General features: G+C 42.4%; 1 protein-coding gene across 1 annotated transcript in view; it reads right to left on the reverse strand.

Moving 5' to 3' along the window:
• Positions 1-10,177: 10,177 nt before the first annotated feature.
• The window catches only part of mst1rb (macrophage stimulating 1 receptor b), a 41,537-nt gene continuing 31,619 nt past the window's right edge, over positions 10,178-20,095 (reverse strand). The window contains exon 21 of the mRNA XM_060910475.1: positions 10,178-15,708. Coding sequence (XP_060766458.1) covers positions 15,477-15,708 — 232 coding nt within the window. The 3' untranslated portion in view covers positions 10,178-15,476. The remainder of the gene's footprint in view (positions 15,709-20,095) is intronic.

The following is a 20,095-nucleotide window of genomic DNA, read 5'->3' on the forward strand; positions in this document are numbered from 1 at the left end:
GCAGGAGGCTCCGACAGTGAGCGTTCTCTCAGGCTCCTGCTGATACACAGAGAGAGAGAGAGAGAGAGAGAGAGAGAACTTGGTGTGTCCACTCTGGAGAGTTACAGTCAGTGATTACCACAAAGTGCAGATTTACTGCAGCCATAAACAGTGAAAAGGCATCTATGGCTTCAGAAAAATTGGACGATGTAAAATGCACAGTGGTTGTACCAGATGTTTCTTCCTGCTCCTCTCTCGGAACTGCTGTGTGTCCGAGTGTTTCACAGGAAGCCTTCTTGTCCTTGCACTCACACATCTTACACTGTTCCTCCGAAAGCAATTCCAAAATGTTGAGGATCGCAAATGGTAAAAAAAATTTAAAGCTAATCGAAACTTGAATGGTAAATTGCTTAATATGACTTTTACACACACACACACACACACACCAAGTAGAACAATCCGACATCAGTGGTATCCTTGCTACTAATTTGTATCCCTGAAATACCGTTAAAGTACACTTCAAACAGCAAGGAAGCTGTTAAAGGAAAACCATTTCAGATATCTGACCTTGCTGTGACCTTGTCCCTGTTTGGATCAATTCCAAAATCTCATCTTCTGGGCCAAATGACCAGACCACATAAATCCTCCAAACATTCAACCACTGGTCCTTGAAATATCGTGCTAACAAGAATCTCAGATGAACAGATGCACAAACAAACAAAACAGATAAAAAGCCATAACACCTTCACCACCTCAGGGAGAAAGAATAATTAAAGCCGCAAGCGGCCTCGACGGGCCCTCGCGCCAGGGGCCAAGGGGGGCGGGGGCATGCGTCCCCGCGAAATACCTTCCACAGCTTCTTCGGCAAGAGACATTACTCCCAAAATGGCGTCAAAGCACAGAAATGGACACATGGCAACAATAGGGTCTCGCACTGAACGGTGCTCGGGTGGCGCTATAGAGGCCCGCCTGGATCTGGGCTTCTGGTTCTCAGTAGCGGTGGCAGTCTAAGAAAAAGGAACCAAATTTTGTGCGTTGTCGACCATGGCAAGCGCCCCAATAAGGGTCTTGTAAAGAGTTTGCTTGCCAAGTTTGACAAATCAGAAGCTGCAATATCATTTTTGCCATAACCAGCACCCCCAGGGGCGAAAGTGCACAAAATTTGGCGTATATGTAAGGTGAGCTATGAAGAGTTTGCGTATGAAGTTTGATGACAATTGAGTAAATAGAAGATGAGATATAGATTTTTGAAGAATAAATTTTAAAACAGCGCCCCCCATGGATGAAAATTCCCAAAATGTGGTATACATGACATGGGAGGTAGGAAGAGGGTGGCCGTGAAGTTTGACCAAATTTGAGGAAAGATTGGATTTTTTGCCCAAAAATAGCGCCCCCAGTGGCGAAATATCACAGAAAGTGGGTAACATGTCAGAAGCCCAATGAGTGATCTGCATGTGAAGTATGAGCAGTTTTGAGCAATTAGAAGATTTGTTATGAATTTTTAAGCAAGTAAAATTTTGCATTGAAAATTGATTGACGTATAACTTCTGAACGGTTTATGCTACGTGAAACGTATTTAGTAACTTTTGTCAGCCATGTCTGTAGATGATGTGTATCAATTTTGGTGACATTCCTATGAACGGTCTAGGAGGAGTTGCGCCGTCTTCACGGCCATGCATTTCGCACAAAAGTGAAATTACCTCACTTCCTGTTGGGCGTGGCTAATGCATTGGCATTACATTTTTGTCCGGCTTAGTGAGATACATATGCGTACCAAATGGCATGCCACTACTACAAACTACATGGCAACCAGGCACCTTAATGCGGGAGGCCAAAATCACAACGAGTTAGGGGGCGCTATAGAGGCCCTGAGGCCCGCCTGGATCTGGGCTTCTGGTTCTCAGTAGCGGTGGCAGTCTAAGAAAAAGGAGCCAAATTTCGTGCGTTGTCGACCATAGCAAGCGCCCCAATAAGGGTCTTGTAAAGAGTTTGCTTGGCAAGTTTGACAAATCAGAAGCTGCAATATCATTTTTGCCATAACCAGCACCCCCAGGGGCGAAAGTGCACAAAATTTGGCGTAGACGTCAGGTGAGCTATGAAGAGTTTGCGTATGAAGTTTGATGACAATTGAGTAAATAGAAGATGAGATATAGATTTTTGAAGAATAAATTTTTTGGTTTTTCCCATGTCAGTAGGTGGCGCTATGCTGTACATGAGCGATTATGAGTTGGAAAAATAAGTGTCTACAACAGCAACGTACTGTCACAAGGTAGTGGTGTGAAGGAAAAGCATTATGGAATTATTAACCAAAAACCCGTTTTGGAGCAATTGCGTCGGCCAAAAACAGCGCCCCCCATGGACGAAAATTTCCAAAACGTGGTATACATGACATGGGAGGTAGTAAGAGGGTGGCCGTGAAGTTTGACCAAATTTGAGGAAAGATTGGAATTTTTGCCCAAAAATAGCGCCCCCAGTGGCGAAATATCACAGAAATTGGGTAACATGTCAGAAGCCCAATGAGTGATTTGCGTGTGAAGTATGAGCAGTTTTGAGCAATCAGAAGATTTATGAATTTTTAAGCATGTAAAATTTTGCATCGAAAATTGATTGACGTATAACTTCGGAACGGTTTATCCTACGTGAAACGTATTTAGTAACTTTTGTCAGCCATGTCTGTAGATGATGTGTATCAATTTTGGTGACATTCCTATGAACGGTCTAGGAGGAGTTGCGCCGTCTTCGAGGCCATGCATTTCGCACAAAAGTGAAAGTACCTCACTTCCTGTTGGGCGTGGCTAATGCATTGGCATTAGATTTTTGTCCGGCTTAGTGAGATACATATGCGTACCAAATGGCATGCCACTACTACAAACTACATGGCACCCAGGCACCTTAATGCGGGAGGCCAAAATCACAACGACTTAGGGGGCGCTATAGAGGCCCTGAGCCCCGGCCAAGTTTGGGCTTCTGGTTCTGAGTAGCGGTGGCAATTCTCGGAACTGGTGCCAAATTTCGTGCGTTTTCGCCCATGGCAAGCGCCCCGAAAATGGCCCAACAGCGGAGAAAAATAAAGAAGAAGAAGAAGACGGAAGAAGAAGAAGAAGAAGAAGAAGACGGAAGAATAATTAAAGCCGCAAGCGGCCTCGACGGGCCCTCGCTCCAGCGGCCAAGGGGGGCGGGGGCATGCGTCCCCGCGAAAGACCTTCCACAGCTTCTTCGGCAAGAGACATTACTCCCACAGTGGCGACAAAGCACAGAATTGGACACATGGCAACAATAGGGTCTCGCACTGTACGGTGCTCGGGGGGCGCTATAGAGGCCCTGAGGCCCGCCTGGATCTGGGCTTCTGGTTCTCAGTAGCGGTGGCAGTCTAAGAAAAAGGAGCCAAATTTCGTGCGTTGTCGACCATGGCAAGCGCCCCAATAAGGGTCTTGTAAAGAGTTTGCTTGCCAAGTTTGACAAATCAGAAGCTGCAATATCATTTTAGCCATAACCAGCACCCCCAGGGGCGAAAGTGCACAAAATCTGGCGTATATGTCAGGTGAGCTATGAAGAGTTTGCGTATGAAGTTTGATGACAATTGAGTAAATAGAAGATGAGATATAGATTTTTGAAGAATAAATTTTGTGTTTTTTCCCATGTCAGTAGGTGGCGCTATGCTGTACATGAGCGATTATGAGTTGGAAAAATAAGTGTCTACAACAGCAACGTACTATCACAAGGTAGTGGTGTGAAGGAAAAGCATTATGGAATGATTTACCAAAAACCCGTTTTGGAGCAATTGCGTCGGCCAAAAACAGCGCCCCCCATGGACGAAAATTCCCAAAATGTGGTATACATGACATGGGAGGTAGTAAGAGGGTGGCCGTGAAGTTTGACCAAATTTGAGGAAAGATTGTATTTTTTGCCCAAAAATAGCGCCCCCAGTGGCAAAAGTGCACAAAATTTGGCGTATGTGTCAGGTGAGCTATGAAGAGTTTGCGTATGAAGTTTGATGACAATTGAGTAAATAGAAGATGAGATATAGATTTTTGAAGAATAAATTGTTTGGTTTTTCCCATGTCAGTAGGTGGCGCTATGCTGTACATGAGCGATTATGAGTTGGAAAAATAAGTGTCTACAACAGCAACGTACTATCACAAGGTAGTGGTGTGAAGGAAAAGCATGATGGAATTATTTACCAAAAACCCGTTTTGGAGCAAACGCGTCGGCCAAAAACAGCGCCCCCCATGGACGAAAATTCCCAAAATGTGGTATACATGACATGGGAGGTAGTAAGAGGGTGGCCGTGAAGTTTGACCAAATTTGAGGAAAGATTGGAATTTTTGCCCAAAAATAGCGCCCCCAGTGGCGAAATATCACAGAAATTGGGTAACATGTCAGAAGCCCAATGAGTGATTTGCGTGTGAAGTATGAGCAGTTTTGAGCAATCAGAAGATTTGTTATGAATTTTTAAGCATGTAAAATTTTGCATCGAAAACTGATTGACGTATAACTTCTGAACGGTTTATCCTACGTGAAACGTATTTAGTAACTTTTGTCAGCCATGTCTGTAGATGATGTCTATCAATTTTGGTGACATTCCTATGAACGGTCTAGGAGGAGTTGCGCCGTCTTCGTGGCCATGCATTTCGCACAAAAGTGAAATTACCTCACGTCCTGTTGGGCGTGGCCAATGCATTGGCATTACATTTTTGTCCGGCTTAGTGAGATACATATGCGTACCAAATGGCATGCCACTACTACAAACTACATGGCACCCAGGCACCTTAATGCGGGAGGCCAAAATCACAACGACTTAGGGGGCGCTATAGAGGCCCTGAGCCCCGGCCAAGTTTGGGCTTCTGGTTCTGAGTAGCGGTGGCAATTCTCGGAACTGGTGCCAAATTTCGTGCGTTTTCGCCCATGGCAAGCGCCCCGAAAATGGCCCAACAGCGGAGAAAAATAAAGAAGAAGAAGAAGACGGAAGAAGAAGAAGAAGAAGAAGAAGAATAACAATAGTGAACTCTTACAAGAACAATAGGGCCTTCGCCCATAGGGCTCGGGCCCTAATAATAGTGAACTCTTACAAGAACAATAGGGCCTTCGCCCATAGGGCTCGGGCCCTAATAATAAGCAAAAGAAAAAGGTTCGACAGCAGAAAGAGTGTGGCAAATACAATTTTATCAGATTATAATAACAGTCCTCAATCCTACACACGCCTTACCTGAGGAACTGCACCATGTCATGGAAGGAAAGAAATCACAAACTCGTCTGTCCTGAAGATTTTCCTCTGCTCAAAAAACCCCCAACCACGTACTGAATGACGAACAAAGTGCTGACACTGGAGACTCCTTCCTTAGAAAACTGAAAAACCTTTCATGCGTATTCGCTCCTCAGGTCCAAGCCATGCCTCTTCTGTTCTGGACTCATGAAGTTACACAAGATGGCAAGCGACAGTATGTGATGCAGAACCACTGACTCACTGATTACAGGCTGTAGCTACAAGGTAGCTGAGAAACCCTGTGTCACGGCCTGGACATGTAAACCTATGAGCTTCTTGGCAACTTCGTCTCGCTGGAACGCTCCAGAACTCAAGTCTGGTCTTCACACATCATACGATCAGCTCCACGTCCTTCCTGATGAAGTGAAGTGTGCATTATTTATGCCTTGGTGCAAGACAAGTGTGTGTGTGACTCCTCTGTTTCTCACATGCCCTGTGCTCTACACACACACTCCGAGTCTGAAACTTGATGACAATGTGCGTTCTCATCTCAGTGCCATTCGGAAGCTCCACCATCTGGGATTTTACTTTTGTACACAGAAAATGAGGGAGAGCGTGAGAGACCAATATAAAGTTCAGAAAGTTCTGGGAGAAGTAGTTTGTTTTGTGTGTGTGTGTGTGTGTGTGTGTGTTGGGGCGCTGAGGCTCACAGCAGTACAACACACACACACACACACTAACTTCAACAGAAAAAAACCAAGAAGGAAATAAACATCAAATCAAATCAAGTTTATTTGTATAGCGCTTTTAACAATAAACATTGCCGCAAAGCAGCTTTACAGAATTTGAACGACTTAAAACATGAGCTAATTTTATCCCTAATCTATCCCCAATGAGAAGCCTGTGGCGACGGTGGCAAGGAAAAACTCCCTCAGACGACATGAGGAAGAAACCTCGAGAGGAACCAGACTCAAAAGGGAACCCATCCTCATTTGGGCAACAACAGACAGCCTGACTATAATATTAACAGTTTTAACAGGTATAACCCTCAACTGTCCTCATGGGGCCGTCCTTCACAGGAGTGGGGCGATAAAACTCCGACCAGACACAGGGCACCAGGATGGATCAAGCAGGTCCGAGGGGCAGAAGAGGCCAGCATCTCAATCCCAGGATCAACATGTAACTCAGAGGGACAGATGGGGGGGGGGGGGGGGGGGGGGGGGGAAGAAAACACGTTGTTAGGTATGCCCTAAAAATGACAAGTATTAAATCTGTGTGGTAGGCTCGCAGAGACGAGAGTCTTTACATCAGGCATAACACACAACAATGGCATGTTAATATGGTAAAAAATATATCATGACCTGCTCTGGCTGGATGCTTGATTGGGTGATGGGAGCACACTCTTCAGCAATGATGAGATGCAGATGGGACCCTTAGGGCTGGCCAAGACAATTCAGTTACATTTCACCGGGTCTGGGACATGCGACAGAAAGTCTGACGGCCGATTCCCTGCAGGCTACGATAGCCAGTCGAGGTCCCCACCGTCTCCACCAAAAGATTTCCTGTTGACTCCATGTAACTCAGAGGGACAGATTTGGGGTGGGGGGGAGGGAAAGAAAACACAGGTGGTTAGGTATGCCCAATGTCACCTGAATAAGTAGGAACAGTATACATATTGCACCGAGTACAAGCAGGGACTCCGGCAACTAACTATGACAGCATAACTAAAAGGAGAGAGCCAGAAGGTAACACAGGCATGAGGGGCCCCGGGACATAAAGCAGCAGCCACTACACCGTCAACAAACTCGAGTGAGCAAGCGAGTGGGGACTGACAGCATCCATACATCCCAGTTTACCAAAACACTCTATGTCTGAGGACCCTCCAGATCTACTCCTTTACCTCATAAACACCATTAACAAAAGGCTTGACTAAACAGATATGTTTTCAGCCTAGACTTAAATGCTGAGACTGATCATCAGATGCTTTCTCCCTCACTCTTCGTCTTCTCCCTCCCTCTATTTTTCTTTTACCCTCTCAGTCCTTTGCAAGCTGTAGAGTTCTGCAGGGTGTCAGAACTTCCTCACAGCTTGCTCTCGTTTTCTCTCTCCTGTCTGAAGAGATCAGAGAGAAAGATAAAGAGAGAGAGAGAGAGAGAGAGAGAGACCCAACCCTTACCTCACAAAAGAAGCCAAAATTAAAATTTGCACACTTTTCCCTTATCAGACAAAACATGCTTGTGGTCTGAAATTTGATTTCCTCCGTCACACAGAAGCTACAAGGATCTTGTTGCTAAAAAGTAAACGCAGCGGATAGTGACAGGTTTAATGAACAGATTTATTTGTAAATTCCCACGTTTGCTCCGGAGTGCGTCTACAACATGATCCTTGAGCGTTCAGTAGAGCTGGCAGTGAGTGACTGCGAATACTCACTCCCCGGCCACTTTAATAGGAACTTGTTGTTGATTCTAAGATCCCTGTTCTTGGCTGCAGGAGTGGAACCCAGTGTGTTCTTCTGTTCTGCTGTTGCATGCTGAGATGCTTTTCTGCTCACCACGGTTGTAAAGAGTGATTATATGAGTTACTGTATCCTTCCTGGCACAAAAAGCTCAAACCAATCTGACCATTTTCTGATCTCTGACCCTTTCTTATCAACAAGGCGTTTTTGTTTCCACCTACAGAACTGTCCCTCATTCACTCATTTGAGGTTTTTTGTTTTTCGCACCATTCTGTGTAAACTCTAGAGCCTGTTGTGTGTGAAAACCCCAGGAGATCAGCAGTTTCTGAAATACTCAAACCTTCACGCTCCATCTGGCTCAAACCACCCAACACCCATACTGTACCACAGTGAAAGAAAGAAAGTCACACTTCACTGTGAGATCACAATGTTTCCCATTCTGATGTTTGAACACTGTGAACATTAACTGAAGCTCTTGATTTGTTTCTGCGTGATTTGATGCGTGTCAAGGGATTGGCTGATTAGAGAACTGCAGAAAACAGCTGCAGGTGGGTGTATGGGTGTTCCTAATAAAGTGGCTGGTGAGTGTGTGTATATATACAGATTATACGGGCACATTTTTTTATTAAAAACATCTTTTAAAAAAGCTCTTGGTAATTTCGAGCTGAAATTTGGAAATCTAAAGGGGATCTTTAGCTTGGGAAAACATTTAGACAACTTTATTAAATGAGTGATAAACGAGGCCTGTTGTTTCACTCTGTAACACCATCTGATCGCGTGTGGGGAAATAAAAATGTGCTACACTTGAAAATTCCACGACGCAAAGTGTCAAAAAACTGCCAAACAATCCAGTGAGCGTGTGACGCCTGACGCTTGCAAGCTCTACAACGCCAAACTGATAGCAATATTCTTCTGTTCCTCATTAGCCTTGTAATTTTAGTGCAAATCTAAATCTCAACACATCAGGTTCCTTTTCCTTTACTGCAGAAACCATCGACTTCACCTAACACACACACACACATCCAAACTCGTACAGTAAAATACTCACAAACCCCTGAGAAAGCTGCCGTCAATAAGGAGGGGCGCAAGACCGTGGTGGAGACGTGAACAGACCTGATGACTGGAAAAGCAGAAAACTGACACGTTCACGTTAATGATAGAGTTTATGAAGTGCAGTAACATGGGTCTGCAGAACATTCTGTGGAAAAATATGGAACTCATTCATTCTCCTCGACAAAGACTCACCTGCAGCTGTGTGTGTGAGAGAGAGAGAGAGAGAGAGAGAGAGAGAAGGGGCACGAGACGAGAGAGACTCTACTGTCCTCCAATGGTGACACTCTGCCAGTGCAGCCTCCTCCGAGTTGGTTCATGTTGAAGGATTTCGACTCATGAGGATTTAATACAGAGACGGCATTGATCCGATGTCCAATACACAAACAAAAATGGTGGATCAGATTTTGAAGAAAATGTATCAGATATCAGATCCTGTAAAAACAGCAAAGACTGGAATTGAATTGAATTTAGAAATGTTTTTCAGAACTGGAAACCTTTACATATAAACAGACTTTTTTTAATTTGAATAACATTTTCAAGCTTAAGAGTTTTTAAAGAAAATAATATTCCTTAAGTATCGGTATCAGGTGATACTCAACGTTTCAGTATCGGTATGGGAAAAGAAAAAGTGGGATTATGCCATCTCTTACGCCGGGATCAGATGATACAAATTCAGCCTGATTTGGACAAATTTCCAGCCTCAGGCCTGAACATGAAAAGTCAGGAACGATGAACAGACTTTGTAGTGTGACACAATCAAAGAACAGTGATGTCGCGTCTCAGACACCCGATGACACCCTGACAAAAACTCGAGCATGTCAGAATTTTCTTTTCTCGCCGAGTTTGACGACTCCTCCAACATGTTTCTTGACGTTCCTTCTGTACCCATGATTGACAGTTTCTTGACCCTCCTCCCCAACGATGATTGATGAGAGTCAAACTTGCAGTGTTGCCAGTCTCCCGACTAAGACACGGCAAGAATTTATGGCACGATGATTGTCTGATCCGACACGGTGACCATTAGGAAATACAAATATCATTTAATACTCATTCATATATCATCATAGGAGTCTTTTTAGTCTTCAAATAGTGTGTTGATTTTATGTGACTTCTTATTACAATTCATAGCAAAGGAAAGTCCGTATTTTCTATCCCGATTCCCCCCCCCAAGATTAATGGTGAGGGCGTACATTTAAAGGCACTATTGAATAATCTCGGATGCTTCTATTCAAGAAAAATCTGCCATCTCAGCGCAGGTGATTTGCACAACCTGAACATGGAGCCGAGAAAAGTACCTATGAGGACGAAGTGTGGTTTCACGCAAATGTAACCGTGTAAATACTGATATAACAGTGAATATGAGCCAGTGTGATCATCATAACATGACAGAACAATTAAAAAAAAAACAAAAAAAACAATAACGACACAATCACATCACTCATCAATGTATAAAAGAAATAAAGACGGCATGAAGTGAAACAAAACTGTCTTTCTTGACATCTTTTTATTTAAACATTTGTTATGAACCATGATAAAACTCCTATACGATTTGAGGAACTTCAAATTAAAGCCAGTGAAATAAAGTATCGTGATGCTATCTGAGGTGTTTAAATGAGAAACGCACAGGTCACATCGAGCACAGCCACACAATGTCATGAGTTCAGTTACAGAATGAAAATCAGGCATCAATAAAACTTGTGCATCAAGAATCTAAAGCAAGTACATACTGTTTCATTCTCAAACGTACAATTATGTACAGTCCTATGAGCCAAAGTACACTGCAGCCGCAGCTCATGCGGTCAGTGATCACAAACAGTCAAAACGTTTTTCAGTCGAATGTTTATCACGAGTAACAGACACAGAAATGACTTGAAATAGGACACAATTCAAATGGACTCATGAATTGATCAAGTCCTCCAGGTGTGTAAAAGCTCCAGTGTCATCTACAGTCCCTTAACTGACTCGGCTAAAAAAGTGGGCGTTAACGCGATATCAGAAATACACTGTCTGTCCTCAGCAAGTTTGTGAGTTACAGAATTTATTCAGACTCTGGGACACAAACAAATATAATCGCACAAGCTGGTGTTTTATCCTTGCATCTCACGTTAAAAAAATATATAAATAAAATAAAATAAACTCTGACTAGCATCTTTAGTTTCTCTCGATGCAACAGTGTGTATTTATTTTTTAAAAATCAGTTGATTCTCACCTCTCTGTTGATGTGTGGAGTGCGGCAGGTGGTGGGATTCGAAAGACTGCGTTGAACATCGTGGCGCACATTAAATTTTAACCCGAACATAAAATGAAAATGTTTTACAAAAGTCTCTATGGAGATTTTTTTGTTTTGTTTTTGATGCTTGCTTAAAGCATATACGCAGAGCCATGGCCTCACTTTCATTTATAAATGACCTCAAGAATGGCACAGGAATAGTTTTAAGCGTTAACAATAAATCTAATACAGTAATTTTTACGATTAAAGTGATTCATATAGGTAGCGGTCTGAGTGAATGACCTTGACGTCACAGCAGGAAGTCTATCGGTCTCATCGCCATTTCCGCTATACTAAAACACAGAGCTGACTGCAGCTCCGATCCTCCATTTTGAGCTAATTTATCGCCTTGCCACGTAGATGTGCTGCTGGCGGGTGCAGCAACACGACAGAAGCTGGATTTACGTTGCATTCATGGCCCAAGAATGTTCAAACTGCAAAGATTTGGACACGTTTTGCAAGAAGTTCATGGGCACATTGGGCGCCTACAAAGTGGTCTCTCCTCTGCTCTGCACATTTTACTGAAGACTCGTACGAAACCTCTGATCTGTTGAGGAGCGTTGGCTATAAGCCCGTACTGAAAGAGGGTGCAGTACCAACAATTAAAGAAAAAGAAAACTACAAGAAAAGGAAAAGTATTTAATTAAATTTAAAAAAAAAAAAGGAAAGTAAGTTCAGTTGCACCAGTCCTCCCGGAGCGTGAGCCGAGGGTGACGTCCCGTCCAGTCCCGGGTTTTAGTGATTGCCTGAGCCGAGCAGTAATGGCGGAGTACTCAGTATGGAGAAAATGGAGAATGAGTGGAGCAGCAGTCTGATTTCTCCGTTGGATATACTTGCCTCAGCAGCAATATCTCACCCTTACGTGGAAGAAGCGAATGAACGGAGAACTGAATGAACAACTGAAAGTCAGATTGTTTCAAAACAAATCGGCCACAAGGTCGGCCTTCAAGAAGCGAGAACACAGATGGGTAAGCGCCGACTCTCATTTGTGTACCTGCATTTAGATTAATACATGTAACTTGTATTGTGTGTTTAAGTTAGCGGCATGAGATTATTTAATTTGCTTCAGAATGTGATTGTCTCAGTTCATCTGATTATTTAATGAGCCTTTTACATTTTATCAGTGAAAATGCATGCATGTACATGTATGTGGCATAAGTTATAACACCCATCCTGTTTTAATGAGAGTCAAACCACAATCAATGAAGTCAAATCAGTCTTAGTTGAGCAAGTCGGTAACGTTATTTCTCACTCTCACCATAAATTTTTAATTTATATGACTTTGGCCTATAGCTGTAAAAGGCCTCGGCCTGAAAACCGGTTCCTGCCGTGACGTCACGCACTCAGGGTTGGCTGGCTCAGCGGGGCAGCTCCAATCCCAACTTTGCAGTCGATTTTAACTCTCAAAAATATATATTTTTATTTCCATTTATGCAGCATACAAGAGTCAAGGGCGGACATACTATCCACTTAGAAATGTATTTAAAAATAAAGGTTCTGTGTATCTCCTTTAACCCGTGATGAATAAATCCGCCCGCGCCTGCAGACGCATCTTAAATTTATCTGTACATCTGAAAAATTCGTCCTTTCAGAAGATTATTCAGATTTGTGTTTATAGTTGGATTCTTGTCTTGTAAAAATTCTTGTCTGGACTGAACACGCAAACGTAACAAACAGAGATCAGGCTGAAAAACACTTTAGCTTTGCTAATTAGGACTGAAACCAAGCAGGTGCTGGTTAACACTAAAATAAATAAGATGCTACCTGGTTCAGTGTTCGACGCATGAGCACATTCGGGCTAAATATTCCTTTTTAGTGGTCTAGTAGTAAAGTGTGACCACTGTCTTCTACTGGAATGTACATTCGACAAATATAAATGTCAACAAAACTCAAATGTGCGTGTTTACAACATCAGAAGATGCGAAAGCTCGACGATTCACCATCTCAGCTAATATCTGTAATATCACTGTCTCTGAGGAACACGATACTGCTCTCTTATATAACTGTTTACTTTCACACACACACACACACACACACACACACACACAAAAAAAAAAAAAAAAAAATCCTGCCTGTACCGATCCTGGTGTTTTATAACTCTCCCAGTCTACTGCTAGCTCAGTGCTATTGTAAAAGAAAATATTAAATTGTTGGACAGAAATCGTAACGTATCCTGTTGACACCCGTAACCTTGATTCCTGATTTCTCTATTATTAAAACAGAGCATCATCATTTTCCTTCATGACAATCACCAGGTTTAATACCTGTGATTACGGCAGCCAGAACCTTGCGACATTTTTTTTTTCATTATTATTATTCATTCTGTGAAACAATTAAAAATAAAAACAATCTAATTAATTACATGCTTTTTGATTAATTAATCTAAATTGATCACATACAACACATACAAAAGTCTGAGGCTCATGTAAAAAAAAATGCTGTCGACCAAAAATGTCCTTAAAAATAATGAAATTAAATGCTTCAACATAAAAAAAATACTATAAACAGTAATCAGTAAGTCATAATAAATGAAACAAAGTCAGTATTTGGTGTGAGACGACCCCCTGCTTTAAAAAAAAAAAAGTTTCCGGTCCAGTGAGTGCAGTTTGATGCAGAAATGAGCTGTAGGTTTTACTGAGCATCTTACAGAACCAGCCGCAGTTCTTCTGCACACTTTGACTGTCACACTCACTTCTTCATTTTGCACCAAAACCCAGCAGCCTTCATTATGGTTTCTTTTTTAATCTGAAAGTGGGCTCTTCTGTCTGTAATATGCTGCTCAGATACAAACTTTTTTCTTTCTGTAACATTTAATTTTGTGCTGGAACAAACAACAACAACAAACGTTTGGAACTCTAAAATGTTTTTGTAATGTTGTGACTTGATAATGAACGTAGATGTCATAAAACAGAAATCTATAACAAAGTTTGTATGAAAAAAAGGGGCCAAAGACTTTTGCACAGCGCTGTATATGTACAGTACAATATGCAATGAGAAGCACTTAAAAATATTTCAATAGTTATAATACATATAATACGCATCCTCGATAATACATCCTCTTTTGCTCCTTTATTTTTTTGTTCACTCGGACCTGTCCGAGTGCGGCCTGATGAGACCGATTGCTCACGGAAGCGTCAAGGCGAAAGGTGCATTCACCTGGTGATGGAATAATCAGGAAAATGAATTCACGACTGTGAAAATTCACATAAATGAGATCATACGAGGGGAAGATGAGTGCATCGTGAACGAGCGAGGTCTGACCTCGGAGCTCACTGCAAAGTGCTTACAGTCAGACACCCTCAGAGCAAATGCGCCGTCTGCCTTCTTCCGCATACATGAACACACAGACGCTCACGATTGGCTCGTGCCAGTGTGATCAGTGGGGGAGAGAGTGTAAACCCCTCCCACCCAGACAGCACAGTGAATAGTGGGAAAATAAGATCTTAAAACAATCCAATGTGGGATTTTTGCCTCCTAGCTTTTCTAGAACGTGTTCTGATGCTTTAGATCAATCATCAAAATGTGCTACAAAACATTTTGGAAACGCAGATGGATGAGACGAGCTGTGCTGCAGGACTGAGAACGCAAAACACTCAGGCGAAGAGCACAACTTTAAAAATCAGCCATATTTCTGTCAGTGCAGAAATTTTTTTGTCACAATCTGTCAGCAGCGTCGACATGACAGAAGTTACAAAATGCAGGATTTTACAAATTACAACTTCGGACACTTTGAGTGACTTGGATCCCTCAAAACAACAAAAAAAAAAAACTCTGCTGGTTTTCAAAAGTAATATCTGTGAAGACATGGTTTCTGCTTTTGCTCAGGTGGATTGAACCTGACAAGGAATACAGCAGCTTTCAGCTGACGTTGTGCAGAGAAAAACAAACAAACAAAACCTTCAATTTAATTTTAATAAAAACCCAAACTGCTATGTCGTAAAATTATGGCAGATGCTCATCATGTTCCTTACAGAGCACTAATTATTGAATTGATACAAATACAAAGCAAGTATTTTGTTTTTTTTTAAGGTTATTGTCTGTATCCTGAAAAAGGAAACCTTTAAAGTCGACAGAACATATTGCATGTTTCCAGAATTCTACAGGTCTGGAAATGATTGATGTGAAATCCAAGCCTCTTTCTCATTTGTCGCTAATTTCTGTAATCACAACTTCCTTTTTTTTTTTTTTTTTTACTAAAAATACCAGATCATCTCTGATGAACCAAATCCTTTGTCAGTCTCTTAATCGCTCAACTGTTCGCACTGTAATAACTGGCACCTGTTCTGATTCAGGTCCAATCTTGGTGGATGTGTTGCGATTTCTGAATAAAATGAAAGGCTGACTTTGTGCAGTGTGCACTTCGTTTTGCCTCAGACACCTTTTCTGGATGCTACAGAAAGCACACTTCTTTCACAACTTTACATTCCAGTACGGCTGCTATGTAATAAATAAATAATCACTGACTCTGGGTTGACGTCTTAGCACCTTTTCTAATAGTGACGGGCACGCGCAGCTGCTCAGGTGGCAGTCGAGACCGCCTCGTCCTCATCCAAGGACTCGCACTCGTCTGCGGAGTCGGTGAGGGCGGGGTAAGGGCGTGGCTGGTCCAGGTTGACGTACGTCACTTTCAGGCTGATGTAGTGCTCTCCTTCCAGGCCCGAGAGGATATCCATCACCTCAGAGACCAGTGTGGAGAAGCTGGGTCTCAGCTCTGGGTCTGGATCCCAACACTGCAGCATGATAGCAAACCTGCACACAGCAGAGTCAGTGTAAGGGCAGAACACTGGGGTAAAAAAAACAAAAAACATAGAAGTAGAAAACATATCAACTGTGGATGTGACAGTTCCTCAACCTCAGCTACATCACTCCAGTTCATAAGTGGGTTTTTTAATCCTACAGTTTCAGTAACTGCTTTATCCTGATTAGTCAATTTAGATCCGGAACATTCCAGGCATAAGGAAGGAACACACCCTGGATGGGACTCCTGTCCATTGCAGGGTACCAGCACACACACCTTTACAGATAAGGGTTAGGTGCCTTGCTCAAGGGTGCTTCAGCCATTCCTGCTGGTCCAGGGAATCAAACCAGCAACCTTTTGGTCCCAAAACTGCTTCTCTAACCATTAGGCCACAGCTTCCCCTGGCTTAGAATGTTTTTAAGGAGGTAGACAAAACCGGAGAACCCTCAAGAAACCCACTAGGAGAACATGTAGAAGGCCACATCTGCTCAAACTGAATAAAGTATTTGTATTAGCTTGCATGCCTACGACAGAGCAACTTGAGGAATTTACTTTTAAATTAGTTCTCCTCCTAAGTAATGTTAACTCTGATAAGAGGCAGGGAAGCAGTCCAGGTTTATGTGAGAGATTTTGAGCTTCAGCCATGCTGGCAGAGAACCACTTTAAGCCTTGGTCTATATTCTGCTTTGTTGTAAGTCGCTTTGATAAAATGAGTCTGCCAAGTGAACAAAAGTAACAGAAAAAAAGGCGAAGGAAATCATTTAGCTTGGCATCTGACGATTTAATAAAGACTCACTTAAAGACCAAAGTCCCATCACCCCCTGCTTGACTGGCAGATTCAAGAGTAAAGCTGGCAAGAAAGATGAATTCTTATCATGATTCAAATTTAATATTACAACCGAGAGGATCCAAAAGTCGTGTTTCTCAGTTCAGGCCAGAAAGGTTCCCGTCTTTCCTCTGTCAAATAAATCAGTAACTTTTCTCAGTGTGAAGTTTTGGCAAGAGGAAACGGGTCTTTCTCAACCCTGAAGAGACGGAAAGTTGTGAAATTGACAGCAAGCTGCTCATCAACGACAAACAAAGAAAATATTTACCAGAGTATCAGACATGCACAGAGATCAAGCTTTAAGCAACAGTGCACAGTGTTATCACGGACATTTGCTAAATATATATGTAACATCATTAAGAATCATGTTTTGTGTGATGTGAATATAAAACATATACTGTATGAAAGTCGTATGTTAGTGAACTGATGAAGGCAACATCAGCACATTGTTCAGTAGTTTCCTGCTTTTGCTTGCATCGTGGTGGTTTTAATTAATGCTTGTCATTAACCTTTAACTTCCTGGTTATCATTTTCCTCATGATAGCAGTGTTTATGCCTTAATTTTGGAGATAACAAATAATTTGCTGCTTGCTACCGAATCTGATAATTGTGCCATGAAATTATAATTTTGTTCGACCTCAGCGCAGCCTTCGACACTGCGGACCATGATTTGCTGATCGCACGTTTGAAACGTTGTGTCGGGGGGCGTCGTGGCTCAGTTGGATAAAATGCCATGCCATAAATCCGGGGACCCGGGTTCGACTCCGACCCGAGGTAATTTCCTAATCCCTTCCCGTCTCTCTCTCCTGCTCATTTCCTGTCTCTACACTGTCCTATCCAATAAAGGTGGAAAAAGCCCCCCAAAAAATCTTTGAAACATTGTGTTGGTCTTCAAGGTGCAGCATGAAAGTGATTTGTTTCTTATCTCAAACAATAAATGAAACATAACGTTGGTTTTGATCATAATGCTGATGAGACACAGACGTATTTCCCCTTGCGACCTAATGATCCAGACTCTCTACACAGGCCTCAGGATTGCCTGCATGTTATCAAATGTTGAATGTTTAAAGATTTCTTCCAACTAAGGGCTCGTTTACACGAGGACGCTGCCGGGTAAAAACGACTAAATATTTTATCGGAAGTGCCTTTCGTCTACATGGGGACGGCGTTTCCGAGGCTGAAAAACGGAAAAAATTGAAAACGCCTTCCAGAGTGGATAAGTTAAAAACAGCCCCTGTTGCATATCCGTCTAAACTACCCAATACGCGAAACTCTGCTCGGATCTGCTCACGTCGGGTACGCGTTTACATCATACATATGTCATATACTGTACATGCCAGCCCGGGAAGTAAGAAAGTAAGTAAAAAAGTAAGAGCATGTCTGATTACATCGATCCAACGGACCTTCAAGCTGCTCTGGCAGCTTTAATAAACGTCCAGGAGTCCTTCGAACATCTATACCGAATCTGCACATATACCGTTAATGAACAGAGGCGGGTATAGCATGCGCTTACTTTTTTACTTACCTTTTTACTTACCATAGCCAGAGTAGTCAAAGTTTTCGCGGCGCAGATGTGCAGATCAGACAAGACGGAAGACGTTGCGCATGCGTGCAGACATAGCGGAGGTCTTTCACAGCACCACCTAGCCGCCTGGCATGCACATCCAATTGAATTCCACACATTTATGCGTCACCGTATAGACGCAGATTTCCTCCTTGAAAACAGTCGTGTAGACGTGGAAAAAAGAGAGAACGAAAACGGACTTTTGCGTTTTTGTTTCAGACCGTCCCCATGTAAAGTGGGCCTAAATGTCTGCAAATCTAATTTTTTTTTTTTTAAATCAGGTGATGAGGACCAAATAAACTGACTCAAAGTATTCTGGGAAATCTGGGTTCTTTGTCTCAACATGTTAGACCTTATGCCAGAAATCTTGGTGTCATTTTTGCCTCTGATGTTACAATGAATGAATGAATGAATGAATGCTGTGGGTCATTTTACCCAACTTTGGACAATTTGGAGGAGCTCGAGTCCTCACACTCACCAAGCGCACTGCTCACATCACTCCTGTTTTACAGCAACTGCACTGGTTGCCAGTTATCTCTCGGATTAAATACAAAATCTTGCTTTTAACCTATAAGGTTCTTCATGGTCTCACCCCTTCCTATCTCTGTGAGCTAATTCATTTGTACTGTCCCTCCCGCTCCCTCAGATCTTCTGTCTGTGGACTTCTGACTGTCCCACGTTTTAAACTGGCATCTATGGGTGGCAGATCATTCAGTGTTGCTGCTCCTAAACTCTGGAACTCGTTACCACAATCGCTTCATGACTCTTCCACTCTCTCTTCCTTCAAAGCTAACTTGAAAACTTTTCTCTTTACCTACACTACTCTTCCTAGTGTGGCCTTTTTTTTGTGTGTGTGTATAACTCCTGTGTAAAGCGTCCTTGGGTTTGAGAAAGGCGCTATATAAATTTAAATTATTATTATTTCAAAAAAAAAAAAATCAGCCATACTGCTCTTCTCAGGACAGAGAAAACTTGTTCATACTTTAATTTTGTCTCGTTTAGTTTACTGTAACTCACTGCTGCACGATTTTTAACTGGTGCAAAGAAGAAGGACCTTATTACTCCAGTTCTGGCTTCCCTCCTTTGGCTGTCTAAAGTACAAGATTCAGTTGAAGATTTTATGATTCATTTTTAAAGCCCTGCATGAGTTATAGCTCCTTCTTATATTGCTGATTTGCCAAGTCCACTTCCTGCATCAAGCTCGCTGAAGTCCTCTATACAGCTTCTTTTGACCACTCAAAGGTCACGGTTGAAAACAAAGGATGACCGGGTATTCTCAGTGGCAGCACCGAGGCTCTGGATGAGCTTACCATTACACATTCAGTGTTCTTTTTCCTGTTATAGTCTTTAAATCTACACTTAAAACTGCTCTGTTTTCATTAGCTTTTGAGGAGACTGAAATGTATTGCAGAGCAAGTTGACTTCTCTAAATCAGTGACAAGTTCAATTCCCCATCATCAAACTCCAAAACTGTTTTTTTTTTTCCTGTCATGGTAAAAAGAGTAAAGGAAAAAACGTTGGGAATGTCAGAAATCAAAATTTCTCAACCTTTTTGTTGTTAAAACTCCAATATATTTTGAATGGTTAAATGTATTACTCCAAATCAAATTGTACACCAATGTTATGCACCTTCTCTAGAATCTTCCACACTCTTTACTTTGGTGACTTGGACTGGACTGTTACTGATTTACATTTTTTAATGGTCATGATTATTACTCGAAACCAAACCTACTGAACTGATCAAAATTATTTCTAAAGACTCTAACTGTCTCCATGAACTGTAGAAACATTTATCTGTAATTTTTTTAGGCTGGAAACTAATAATTAAGGCGGCACGGTGGTGTAGTGGTCAGCACTGTCGCCTCACAGCAAGAAGGTCCGGGTTCGAGCCCCGTGGCCGGCGAGGGCCTTTCTGTGCGGAGTTTGCATGTTCTCCCCGTGTCCGCGTGGGTTTCCTCCGGGTGCTCCGGTTTCCCCCACAGTCCAAAGACATGCAGGTTAGGGTAAC

This window comes from Neoarius graeffei, chromosome 26, assembly GCF_027579695.1.
Source record: "Neoarius graeffei isolate fNeoGra1 chromosome 26, fNeoGra1.pri, whole genome shotgun sequence".
In the NCBI taxonomy this organism is placed as follows: domain Eukaryota; kingdom Metazoa; phylum Chordata; class Actinopteri; order Siluriformes; family Ariidae; genus Neoarius; species Neoarius graeffei.